This window comes from Mauremys reevesii, linkage group 9 (genome assembly GCF_016161935.1).
Source record: "Mauremys reevesii isolate NIE-2019 linkage group 9, ASM1616193v1, whole genome shotgun sequence".
NCBI lineage: Eukaryota > Metazoa > Chordata > Testudines > Geoemydidae > Mauremys > Mauremys reevesii.
Window position 1 is genome coordinate 44,985,416 of NC_052631.1, and position 14,100 is coordinate 44,999,515.

Sequence of the window (14,100 nt, forward strand, 5' to 3'; positions counted from 1 at the left end):
TGCACCTCCCAGATTCTGTGTTTCCAGAGACACAGTACCCTATCTGACATGCTGGAGTTCAGTATGACCAGTTCATCACCTCAATATACTGGAGGCTTGGAGGCCTTGGTTTCATTGCAGACAACAAATAAGGTAGTCTAGTGGGATTCTGTGCTTTTTTTTTTTTTTTAAAGAAAAAAAGTTAAGCTTATAAGCTACCCTGCCTCAAATTCAAGATCCAACTGACAAAGGCAAGCAGAAACCAGTACTCCACCTGCTGTGCCTTTAGACAGTAATTCAGGGCAGGGACCCGAGACGTGCCAAACAAACCACTGTCCAGTTCCATGTACAGTGATATTATTATTATAAATAGAACCTGTGCACAATTAGGAGTTAAAGATTGCTTACTCTCTGCCCTAGCAAACTGTGCCATTCTCTTCTATAAGTGAGAGACAAGTTGATGAGTTATTAAAACTCATAGCCCTGCAAATAAGCACCATGTTTCCAAGCAATAACTATGTAAGTACTTACTGACTTGTCACAAAGTCTGAGAACAGCTATGTTTGCCCTGTGAGAAATAAGGTTCTCCTGTTACCCCCTAAATTTAAAGTCACTTCTCCAAGTCTTGTGAGTTGACAATTACTCTCGGTTGTAAGGCTTTATGACTACATTCTATTTGACAGAGCTGTCCCTGGAAGCTAACAGAATAACACTTTAGAACTTCCTTGTAGAGACAACGAAGTTGTTCGTATGAAGGGTAGAGGACCAAACTATATTCCTAGGTACCATATATTGTTTTCCACAAATTATAGCTAGACATTCAGGGCCAATTTTGGAGAAGTACATGAGTACTTCTGAAATTCTGGCCCATAATGGATTCAAGTGGAGGAGCTCTTGAAGGTCCATAGACAAAAACTAAAATCAGAATGGTATTACTGAATATTGAACTACAGGAGTAACTACAACCATACTTTATGTAATGAGAGTCATGAATAGTACAAATGACAAGCTTCCCAGGGCCAGAGGACCTAATAGCTACTGTCTACTTCTAGAACAGCGGTTTGCAGAATGTCAGGCATCACTTACAGTTTTTTAAAAGGTAAAAGTAAGAGTTAAATTAAGCTTAGTTAAGCTTACATTGGCTGAAAAAACTTATTGTGGAATCACACTGTATTGACCTGTCCAGGCTGGCTGGCCCTTAAGAGTAATTAGGCTCAGCTTGGCTTGGGACACAGCATTTAATCTTCAGCTCATTCTCATCTGGTGACTCAGTTACAACCAATGATCCCACCTATGAAAAGGTCAGGGAGAACTACATAAAGAGGGAAGAGAACTCAGAGGGAAGAGTTTCCTCTCTCTGGGAAGTGCCTGGGGAAGGCAGGCTGGAGAGACAGGGAGCAATTAGGTTGCTCTGGAACAGGGCCTGTAAGAAGTAGAGACAGGGGTGGCTCCAGGCACCAGCGCATCAAGTGCGAGCCTGGGGCAGCAAGCCACCGGGGGCGGCCTGCCGGTCGCCGTGAGGACGGCAGTCAGGCTGCCTTCGGCGGCATGCCTGCGGGACGTCCACCGGTCCCATGGCTTCGGCAGCAATTCGGCGGTGGGTACACCGAAGGCACGGGACCGGCGGACCTCCTGCAGGCATGCCGCCGAAAGCCTCCTGACTGCCGTGCTTGGGGTGGCAAAATCCAGAGCCACCCCTGAGCAGAGAGGTCCTTGGGAAAACTGCTGGAGTCCTTGGGGAGGAAAGGCAGTGAGGAAACTTGCTTGGAAGAAGAGCCTCCAGGAGAAAAAACCATGGGAGGCAGTACTCAGCTAAAGGAGCAAAGAAGGAACTCTGCAGTCCCCAAGAAGAGGGGTGAAGAGCAGGGAACTTCAATGTAGCCCAAGAGCCCTGGTGTTGGTGTAGATTCTTTGGTTGGACTTTTGTTACTCCAGAAGGGGGGACAACTTGAAAGAAGTGACCTAGCTGGAGGACAAGGCTATGGAAGCAATGGTCAGCAGGGTGCAGGAGATGAAGAACCAAGCGATGGCAGGCTCCGACAGCAGTGGGCGCTACAGTGGTAAATGAAACCACTTACGTGACCCATTTGTGAATTAGGCTCTTCGTACAAATTCCTCTCCTTCCATCCTGCCCTCTCCTTCTTCTCTTCCCCCCTTCTCCCTCACCCCCCAGTCATCTTTGGTATGCTTTACACATCAATCAATAAATACTACATTTTCCTAGAGAAGTTGTATAGCAATATGCAAATGAATAAACAGGCTACTTTTTCTCCACTATTCCTTTCCCTTTCATTGCTAATGTAGATTAATGCAAGCCATAATATTTTACAAAGGACAGTAAGCAATTTCTTATCTGTATGTAATATCCCTTTTGAAAAAGTCTCTGGCTCCCTTTCCGAGTGTATCCTTCTGTTGCGATCGGAGATGAATTTAACAGCTCCTATAAGTTTCTCCTTTATTCCAATATTAATAGCATGCTCATCACATTGAGGGATTCTTCCAGGGATTCTTTCACTTTTGTTCGTTGGCCCCTGTGCATTTCTTTTCCTCCCCAAATCCCTCCTCCTGCCTGCCCCTTAGCTGAGCAGTATGAGAGTGTTGTTCCTAAAAACTGCTCTTTGCCCACAACCCAGTAGGAACACAACAGTAAAGCTGTCCAGAATCATAGCTGTTTCACCCTGTTGCTAGAATTGTTGGACAATCACCGTATGCAGGTGCATGACAGGCACGATCCTGAGGTAGGAAGGGGCACGTAGAATTTAGGAGGTGAAAGATCAGAGGAGGTGATAAAAGGGTATATTCCAGACGCCTTTCTGAAAGAGGAAGGGAAGAGACTTACTGAGGGACATGGAAATAAAGGGCAATATCCAGAGGATCAGGTCAGAAGGGACTAGTGAAAGATGTAATCAAAAATTTGTGTAAGGATTTTAACTACCTATCTAATACTTGTCTCTTGCAACTAAATAACTCAAACCTCCCCAAAAACAAGTTAAAGTCCTTCCTTATCTATAACAGGAGACTGCATGTGGACACTGTGTAAACATCCCCAGATGCAAAAACTGAAGTCACTGGTTAGTTTGGAAGGCCACCATTTTATGCTATTTTCAAAGTAAAAGAAAACTGTTATGCATTTCTCCTCACCCCCAATTTTAAATGCTTCTAATAGAGACAAAGGTTTTTGAGTATTTCTAAGCAGTAAGTATTTTATGCATACCTGTTTGGAAGGTAGGATTTGCTCCTGGGTACATGTTGGGGGAATAGGCTGGGGCAGCTGCTGCATAGCCCATTGGGAAACCAGCTATGACAAAAGAGAATAATTCCAGGTTATTTTCTAGAAAAGCAATACAACGTGCCTTGTTCTCAGAGAATTTGTTGTGCATGACACGTTTTGACTAAAGATCAACGAAAGTTGCAATTTTTCAAAATTCATCTGACTACTAGTTGAGAAGAAAAGCTAAAAAGTGTAGTATGCCACAGTTCCCACTTCTCAAACCCCCTGCTCCCCAAACACACTTTCAGCAAAAATCTGAATTAGCCAGCTCACTAGTAACTGCAATCAGATTGCAATCTTTAATATTAAATAATCCAAAAGAATATCGAACACTGAAATGCATTAAGGCTACTGAACTCAGAGTGAGCCCTTTTCACTGTGTAAAGAGAAGATATACAAGTGTGAGCAACTCATTTCCTGGATCACAGTTTCCCAAATTGGACAGTAAAAGCCAACTTTAACCCTCCAAAATATCTTGTTTTTATTTCACCTAGATTTGTCTCTGCTTTTAGATGTCAGTTATACTCCTATCATTTCAACCACCCACAATGACACTCAGCAGTTACAATCTGTGATTCACTCTGGCAGAGTGGCAAAATGCTGTGTTGACACCTTGACACTGATGTACACAATTACCATGACTAAACCAATGTCAAGAAAAACAGGAACCAAGTTCTAAGGTGATAATAGCAGGTAGTGAAAGACCATCAGGGTGGACTGATTTAAATAATTAAAATTGGTAATTTAAACCAGCAAGCAGGAAACCTTGATTTAAATCATCCATTTCAATAGTGTTTTGCATTTGTATTTTGTAGTTATTTTCCTTGGTTGGTAACCATTAAAACATGTTAACCTACAACTAAATACAGCCTTTACGCTAAATTTGATGCTTCTTTTTGATAACCAGGAGGATACCTATATCTATACACTTATTAAGCAGTAACTGCTTCAGTTACCTTTATTCAAATTCTTAATTTTTACATTTCTGATTACGTTAGAAAAGGATGCATTTCTTCTTTATTAGATAACTTTTTACTTGTGATTTGTGTCAAGCTCTATTTGGATGGAAATTCAAATGCAACTAAGTGCACAAAAACAGCATTTTAAGCTTTTTATTAAATAAAATTAGTTTAAATGTGCTGGATGCATAAGAAATTATCATCAAAACATGGTTTTCCTTTAAAAAATGATTAAACAAAGGAAATATCAGCAGCTAGTGAAGTGACTGTTTTCAGGCCCCATGTCCTTCAAGATTTTAGCAGCTTTCATCCTCTCGCTTTGTTTTTATTTATAGATTGGAGAGGAAAAAAAGCTCTTGCTTTTTCAACTCCCAACTGGTTTCTTAACTTTGAACCAGTCACTCAATTTGTTTCATTCAATAAACTGGAAAGAAAATATTCTTTCTGCATCTGTAGTAGAGGGTACTGCTGGCAAAAGCTTGTTTGTCACTTCAACAAGCTTTGTTTCCAGGTGTTTAGTCAGTGACTTCCATCAGTTCAGTGGTTTGACTGTCTTAAAAAATTGGCAGCAAACATTACTGCTTTTTTTGTATTCGATAATAATTTTAGGTCTTGATATACGTTGTCAATTTCAAACTTTCGAAAGTTTCTTTTAAATCTGATTTGAAAATGATTATTTGTTTTTATTTAAAAGAAAATATTTTTATCCACAGTGTCAACTATTGACTGAGGGATACACCACTATGTTATTTCACTGACTTCAGGTGTTAATTAAAAACCAAATGCTTTAATTATATCTTGCCACATAACACCGCTATTTAAGGTTGTTTGAGCTTTTCAATCCTCTGTCCTTATTTTATAGGTTTCGCTCCACAGTAAGAGTTCCTACTGAGCTAAAACAAGACACTCCTAGAGGAAATTACTCATGTGAAATATAAACAAACAGCACAACATAAGTAGCAGATTAAACAACTTCTCCCCACAACCCACTAGTCTTTAAACCAAACGTTTCCATTCTTGACTACTCATTTGTTACTGTAATCCTGCCTAAGTACCCTTCTTAACAGCTTTAGTCCCAAAAAACCCTTTTCCATATGTTTGGTATTTATGAAGACATCAGTGCCTTTAGATAAAGTGTGCCTTCTAAAAATAGAGACCAGTTCAGCATCAAAATATCCTGCTAAATTCAGCAGTTCTGAAGAAAGAATCAGTGGTCTTATCAAAAAGGAAGCCAGGGATGTTTTAATCATGTACTGACTAAAAGTGTCTTATCTTTAATTAAACAAATCCCAGCCTCCATCAGTTACTTAACAGAGCATGTTTTGTACCCTTTAAACCTGAACTAGACAAGCTATAGTAATTTAATTTAATCTGTCAATATACCATTTTACAGCATTAGATTTACATGTGATTTTTATAAGTCATTTTAGCAATTTAATTTAATTCATCCTGTTTAATTCCCTGAATGATTAACTGAAATATGAAAAATCCATATTCATACAACACAAGGCTAAATAAGACCAGTAAACAAAGCTTGGCACTAAATATATATTCAAACACTGAAAAGAAAACATTAGTAGAAGTTCTGAGGTTAGTGTCCTGTTTAAAATTAAATAATGAAATTGACAATTTAGGTTACTAACTAAATGTACTATAATCTACTAAAATCAATTATATTTGCTACATCAGAGAGTTATCGAGTTTTAATGGATTTACAGGGTGCAGCTTTAACTACATACATTTTCCAAATGTATGTACTTTCTCCTATACAGTAAAGATTTTGCTTCAATTTCTTCTGGCTTCAGTTTAGCTAGCAGATGCAGACAAAATACTCTATATTTGGACTAGTTCATTCACAGTTGAGAAACTGAGGGTTTTTTTTGTGTTGTTGAAAGAACAGCAACATTTGTTTTTCTCTTCCAATCTATGAACAAAGGAAAGTAGAAGGGGATGAGATCTAGTAATTCTAAAAACGAAGTACAGAGGGGCCAGATTTTCCCTAGGTATTTAGGTACCTAAAGATGCATATAATACCAACTACCTGTTACCTTTTTCATCCATAGATCCCAAAGTGCTTTACAAAGGCAATCAGTATCATGGGGAAACTGATAAGCACTTTTAAAAATCACATTAAGCACTTAAGCATATCAAGAGCCTAAATAACTCCCACTGATTTGAATGGGAGTCCAGCAACCTCTTGCTCAGGTGCTTCTGAATCCCACTATGCACCCTGGTGATCAGAAATAATCAACTCACTAACAACAGTTAATATTTCCTTTGTTTAAATGAGTTTTAAACATGTGTTAAACTTTTTCTTTATGTATCCAGCACATTTAAGGTAATTTTATTTAACAAAAAATTTTAAAATACTGATTTTGTAAGTTAATTCCAATTTCCATCTCACGTAGCCTGACAAATTCTAAGTTAAAAAAAAATCTAAAATACATAATTCACCATTTTCTAATAGAATAAACATAAAAAACTAGACTGAATAAACTTATGTTTAGCTATAGAATTGCTTAAACAAGGGTGTGCGAGTATCTTGTATGCCCCTAGTTAGCAAAAAGTATCAAATGTAGTGTTGTAAAGACTACATTTGGTTGCAAATATGTTTTTATGGCTATACTAACCAAAAATAAACCTTTTCTTAGCAAAATAACTGAAGTACAAATGCAAAACACAAATTAAAAATCAATTATTTAAATGTTTGCTGCTTGCTGAGTTAAATCATGACTAAAATCATGCACTCTGGATGAAAAGCAAATTAACTAGCATCAATTAATGTAGGCAATATAATAACCAATGAAAATGATGGCAAAGTTTTTCAAAGACTTTCTATAGCCGTTCAATTCTGCAATATTCTGTACAGCAACTGTTGAACTATTATTTTAAGTTATTTCAATAACCTTAAGTCTTACTAGCCACATGAACTTTGTTATAGTGAGGGCTGGCAATTTCCCATGGAAAAACTAGTTTAGGATAGGGTGCTGGTAAATACCAGCTTAAACCTGGTTCAGAGAGAAACTGGGAAAAACTGCATCAGTATCCAGCGGGTTCAGCAAGTATAGAACAAGTCTTCTCAAACTCTAGATACATTCATTCAGAACTGAGAAATAGGCTTGGTCTATCCACTACACCAAAATTGATCTTCTGCTACAGAATGTTGTAAGAACAAATGGACCTGGACACGTAATCTGCAACTCTGCATGCTTCTGATTGCTTTAATGCTTCAAGCCTACAACTTTGCATTGTCATTTTTATGTAATTGTTTGACTTTTATTTATACAATTTTAAACTGAAATGAATCATGACATATATATCTTCTTTGAGAATATACCGAACCAAAATGTATACAGACATTCCAAAGGTCAGTATTATAAATTACATATTAATATTGCACTCACTGAAGTTTTGAGTTGTACAAGCCTGAATTAATCTACAAATCCACTGCCTTACATAACCACAATTTGAACAAGTAACTGAGATGAAGTGTAGTGTGGTGTGCATTCATGAAAGATTTTAAAACAGAAAATGCCTTAAACTGGGACTAACTAGTTTTTCCTGGCGCTGTAAAAACCATAATTTTATTTCCTGGTCATAGTCTACATAATATTTAGAAGAAGAATAGGCAATAGATGCAGTCGATACATCACATCTGGAATGTTACTTTCAGTTCAGAGCAGTGTTATATTAATTCAGATGTAGTACAGGGCCAAAAGATGTTAACATAACCCAGTCACTGTCCAACATTGAAGTGTTAACCAAGGTTTGGGGATTGGTATACAAAGACTTTAACCTGCTTTGTACCATGGAAAACACCACTAAAAATCCTTAATCTTTCATTAGAAATACCAAAAAAAAAAAAAAAAGGGAAAAACAGGTAAAGCATTTGAACTATAAAGTATTAAGTAAGGTTTTCATTATTTTAATGACTTTTTTGTTCCCCTCCCTTTAGCTGGAGAGTTTTAAAAGGAAAAACCCTTGTTTGACAGTCTTAGAGGGTTAGTGGAGATGGGAGAAGTTAGTGGAGATGGGTTGGAGCTGTTGTTGCTGCTGCTGTTAAAGTCTGATCTGGATTTCTCTCTGGTGGTATTTGGAATTCAGCTGTAACTGGTAGGGATGGTGGTGTCACCTGGATCCCTCTCTAGCTTGGTCTGGTCAGGACATCCCTCTTCATTAGGATGAAGGCCCGAGGCCCCAGGAGACAGTACAGGTGGCAGCCATGATAGTGAAACTCACTCAAGAAGGCTCAATTTGTGCTTCCCTATTTCCTCCCTCCCCCCACCCGCCAAAAAAAATTTTTCAGGACCCAAACAGGGAAAGATGGGTGGAATAGCCCTCCCACTTGTTGTATTGTCCACTAATTAAAATCTAATATTTGACACACTAATTTTGGTTTATTAATTTTCAGTTCCACATTTTGTTTTCCAAAAGTGATATTAAGGGTCCTTGAGTGATCATCAGGAGGCTTTTCTTGTTCAGACTAATTAACTTTCTCTCTTGTATTTATTCCATTAACATTTGCTTTTTATAGGTCATTGTGACATTTCACAAATTTACATACTTTTTACAATTGAGCTTGCAATTACAGTAAATCTGTAGGCCCAATTATAACAACAGTACCGCAGTGCAAGAAAGATATGTAAACTGAAAGATTCAGAGAAGAGCAACAGAATTAGGGTATTGAAAAAATTTAATTATGAGATTAATTATTTCTATGCATAATTTGGCTAAGCAGGGATACAAATACCTATAAATATTTGAAGGATGTGAACACAAATAATGAATTTAGTATGACTGAACAGCATATAAACAAACAGAATGAAACTAAAACAAGTTCCCGACAGTAACACTTGTTAAATTGGAGAACAGTTTTCAATGGAAGTTATAAATCCTATCACTTCGAACATTTAAAAGCAGAATGGACAAAGCAACAAAAAATAATCATGTACAGAGCAATTCCTGCCCTAAAAGGTCTATACTTCTCATATCTATAGTTATTTAATAGAATAATCACTCGAAATACTTCATGACAGAAAAAAAACTTTTATATATTTCTTCGCTTCACACACACTCACTGAACTCTGGATAGGCTTAACTAAGGGTATGTCTACACTACGGGATTATTCCGATTTTACAGAAATCGATTTTTGGAAACAGATTGTATAAAGTCGAGTGCACGCGGCCACACTAAGCACATTAATTCGGCGGTGTGCGTCCATGTACTGAGGCTAGTGTCGACTTCTGGAGTGTTGCACTGTGGGTAGCACAGTTCCCGCAGTCTCCCCCGCCCATTGGAATTCTGGGTTGAGATCCCAATGCCTAATGGGGCCAAAAATTTGTCACGGGTGGTTATGGGTAAATGTCGTCAATCAATGCTCCCTCCGTGAAAGCAACGGCAGACAATCATTTTGCGCCCTTTTCCCTGGATTGCCCTGGCAGACACCATAGCACAGCAATCCTGGAGCCCGCTCAGCCTTTTTTCACTCTCACCGTATGTCTACTGGATGCTGCTGACAGACACGGTACTGCAGTGCTATACAGCAGCATCCCCTTGCCTTTGCAAGTTAGCAAAGACTGTTACCAGCTCTATTGTACCATCTGCTGCTTTGCAAGTTGACAAAGACGGTTACCAGTCATACTGTACCGTCTGCTGCTGTCATGGGTGCTCCTGGCTGGCCTCGGTGAGGTGCATCGGGGGCGCACGGACAAAAATGGGAATGACTCCCCAGGTCATTCTCTTCTTTAAGTTTTGTCTAATGGAGAGTCAGTCCTGCCTAGAATATAAGGCAAGCCTACTAAAGAACCAGAGAGGCAAACGGACGCTCCGGGTCAGAGCCCCAGACATCCCGCAGAAATGATGAGCTGCATGCCATTCTAGGGGGTGCCCCTGCAACAACCCCACCCGTTGCTTCCCTCCTCGGCTACCATGGCAGTTATCCCCCCATTTGTGTGATGAAGTAATAAAGAATGCATGAATAAGAAACAACACTGATTTTATTGCCTCTGCAAGTAGAGATCAAAGGGGGGAGGGGAGGGCGGCTGGCTTACAGCAAAGTAGAGTGAACCACTATTCTGCACTTGCTCAGCCTATAGCTGAAAATGGAAATCTGTGATAAGTACTAGGATAGAAGCACAGGCAGAACTGAATCTCCATTTGTGTGTGGGCCTTTGGTTGACACTGGTAAAATACAAAATGTCCCAGGATATGTATGTTGGGGGACAGTTCTAAACAGCAGGTTAAATTTTTTATTTGCAGCAAAATGTAGAGGTCTAAGTATCTGATTGTGAGCCCTGGTAGCAAGGGATAGGCGCAACCACGCGGTGCTGCTGACTGGGAGAGCAGCCTGAGGCAGAAGCCTCCAGCTGGCATGATATTCCAGGCAGGACTGACTCTCCATTAGACAAAACTTAAAGAAGAGAATGACCTGGAGTCATTCCCATTTTTGCCCAGGCACCCCCGGCCGACCTCACTGAGGCCAGCCAGGAGCACCCACGGGACTATAAACGACGGATACCAGTCCTAATGTACCGTCTGCAAGGCAAGGGGATGCTGCTGTGTAGCACTGCAGCACCGTGTCTGCCAGCAGCATCCAGTAGCCATATGCTGACATTGAAAAAAGGCAAGCAACGTTTTTTTTCCCTTTGCTTTCATGGGAGGAGGGGTGGTGGGGGGAGGGGGCTGACGACATATACCCTGAACCACCCTCAACAATGTTTTTGACCCTTCAGGCTTTGGGAGCTCAGCCCAGAATTCAAATGGTTTTCGGAGAGTGCGGGAACTGTGGGATAGCTACAGTCATCAGTCGCCCCTCCCTCCGTGAGCATCCATTTGGTTCTTTGGCTTTCTGGTACGCTTGTCTCAGCTCCTTAAGTTTCATGCAGCACTGTGTTGAGTCCCTGTTGTGGCCTCTGTCCATCATGGTCTTGGAGATTTTTTCATATGTTTTGGCATTTTGTCTTTTGGAACGGAGTTTTGATAGAACAGATTCCTCTCCCCATAGAGAGATCAGATTCAGTATCTCCTGTACGGTCCATGCTGGAGCTCTTTTTTGATTCTGGGACTGCATGGTCACCTGTACTGATCAGCGCTCCATGCTGAGCAAACAGGAAATGAAATTCAAAAGTTCGCGGGGCTTTTCCTGTCTACCTGGCCAGTGCATCCGAATTCAGATTGCTGTCCAGAGCGGTCACAATGGTGCACTGTGGGATAGCTCCCGGAGGCCAATATCGTCGAATTGCAGCCACACTAACCCTAATTCAAAATGGCAATGTCGATTTCAGTGCTACTCCCCTCGTCGGAGAAGAATACAGAAATCAATTTTAAGAGCCCATTATATCCAAGTAAAGGGCTTTGTTGTGTGGATGAGTGCAGGGTTAATTTGATTTAACGCTGCTAAATTCGAGATAAACTCGTAGTGTAGACCAGGCCTAATGGTCTTATGTTACTTCTGAACTCCTGGAGGCTTCAGAAGCCACGCCTACTCAAACTAAGCATTGAGTTGTGAGAAAGGAGGAAGGCTTGGGGATGAGAAACAGAAAGAAAACCTCAGAACAGGGGTGAAAAAAAATAAGGGAAATAAACAGAACCCCATAGTTTTGGCATCACTAAAAATACTGTTTAAAAATCTTTGGCACTGGCACTCTGTCTCAATTTTTGTATTGTATTTATGGCACACAAATGTCTAAATGCCAATGTCTAAAACAAAAACTGCAGGATATAAAAGGAAATTTTCAGCCAACAATGGGGAAATAGTAGACCCAATTGTTTCCTTTCAGAGGTCATTAATTTTAAATTTAGTTACAGCCCTTAAGATAACTTTTTTCCAGACTAGTTTAACGAACACAAAATACAACACACAATCAATGTCCCATCTAGTCTTGATGTGATTGGCGCAATCTATATGAGGGATGAAGGACTGATCGATCAAGGTGATCTATCCTTAAATTATAAACTTGGCGAGTGAACGTTATCAGAAGGCATGGAAACATTCACAAGTCAGTCACCTGAGTGTCTACACTGACAGGGTTATAATGAACAACCCACAGGCATCCCTTTGAAAGGAAACTTAAGATAGAAATTCAGTTGTTTACCTGGATAACCAATTCCTTTGGCATTTGCATAGGGAACCCCAGAAGATCCAGGGCTATAAACAGGATTCATGATTTCAGTAACTGAAAAGGAAACAAGAACATAATCAGATCTACTTAGGCAGGCATATGGAGTCCCTACAATCCTTGTAGGAGTTTAAATACAATTGGTGGGAAGGAAAGTGCACAATTCTGCCACCCAGTCCAGCCATCCACATTTTAAAGTGCAGCTAGAGAAACACACTTGTGCTGCTCCTGTATAAAAGTTTCTAAGAATGTTTTTTTCCCTGAGTCCACTAAAGGAGTGGTTACTAATGGGCAAAGTATTTCCCCACTAGTCGAGTGTATTATTTTCAAATTGTACCCATATCCCCTGCTCTCCAAGCGAATATAAAACCACTTAATTGTCTCAAACTAGCATTCACTACCATCAAAACACTGCTTCAGCTTCCCACTAGCCTTGCCTTCTCCATTTATGTGCACCTCCATCTCAATCTTGACGTTCTTCCTCCTGTATCAGAGGGGTAGCTGTGTTAGTCTGGTTCTGTAGAAGCAGCAAAGAATCCTGTGGCACCTTATAGACTAACAGACGTTTTGCAGCATGAGCTTTCGTGGGTGAATACCCACTTCTTCGGATGTTCTTCCTCCTGTTTCTCTCTCTTCCTTTACTGTAAGATTACATCTGTGATACCCAAACATACTCTGCTACTGCTTCTCTTGGCAGTGTGGAGTAAGGGCTATAAAATAAATGAATCTCTTTGGCATGGGATTCTAATCTCTCAAATTTAAATTCCTGAAGCATCAATAGGCTAAGAAAAAAAAAAGCTGGAAAAAAGGTTCTAAACTAAATGGCTCAGAATTAGTATGAAAACAGCACCACAATTCATATGTTCAAGTTTAGTCTACATCAGTACTATAAGTGCCCAAATCTCAAAAGTAGCTATAATTAGTAGAAAAGTAAAAAGCTTAACAGGTACAGAAGCTAAACCATGCTCCCACTTCTAGAGCTGATACTGTAAGTCAAGGTTGAGATATTAACAAGACTGCAAGGAAGCTTCACTAATTTTTCTACTTAAAAGGGATTCTAGTCTCAAACTGTCAGTTTGGCACATTCTAAAGATAAATTTTTCTTTATTAGAGATTTTTAGAAACAAGATTATGTGTTGAGTTAATTGTACTGCTTTTAATTTTTAAAAAACTGAGTTTCTCCAAGTATGGCACATTATCCCAGTCCTCTGTTTTAAATATGTTTGCAGGTATGTCTCCTCTTTTCTGTCCATTAGTGCCAATCCTTCACTTAAAATATCTGGTAGCAAAAGAGGCATGCTACCAGAACTAACCGTTCCATTATCCTTGAGTCCCTCTCTCCCTCTATTGCTTGACCTGTAAATGTTATATGAAGGGACACTACTAGTTTAGGCCCAAAACTGTCACAAAACTTTTGAGTATAGAAAGTTTATGAAGCTAAATAAAGGGCTTCAGTAACTAAAACATTACCTGCAGCATTGAAGACTTACTGTTTTACTACTGTAAGGGAGTTAAACTGGCCAGTGTAGCTTCACTAGCTAACATGAATGAGTGCAAGCAATCAAACAGTATAAATAGCAAAAAGGGTCAGCCAGATTTAAGATGAGTAAAGAGTATAGTTCGTCAAAATGGTTTCTAGAACAGAGCACCATAAGCAAAGAAGCCCCTTGAACTTGTGCAAACAGAAATTTACTATGCTTTCCGCAAAACCATCTACTTTATCAAGTTTAATAGAAAATCCAAAATACCACAGAAAATGGCACTACACGAACT

At 39.6% G+C, this 14,100-nt stretch overlaps 1 protein-coding gene across 5 annotated transcripts in view; it reads right to left on the minus strand.

Annotated features, from left to right (window-relative positions):
- Nucleotides 1–14,100, minus strand: part of FAM168B (family with sequence similarity 168 member B) — a 37,507-nt gene that overhangs the window by 17,933 nt on the left and 5,474 nt on the right. For 3 of the 5 annotated variants that reach the window (XM_039488765.1, XM_039488766.1, XM_039488764.1), the window contains exons 2-4: nt 12,304–12,384; nt 3,194–3,277; nt 2,685–2,792 (exon numbers count right to left, since the gene is read on the minus strand). In XM_039488765.1, the coding sequence (XP_039344699.1) occupies nt 2,685–2,792; nt 3,194–3,277; nt 12,304–12,373 (262 nt within the window). In that variant the 5' untranslated portion in view covers nt 12,374–12,384. Of the gene's footprint in view, nt 1–2,684; nt 2,793–3,193; nt 3,278–12,303; nt 12,385–12,764; nt 12,812–14,100 lie in introns of all 5 variants that reach the window. The other 2 variants (XM_039488763.1, XM_039488767.1) reach the window with 2 other exon arrangements.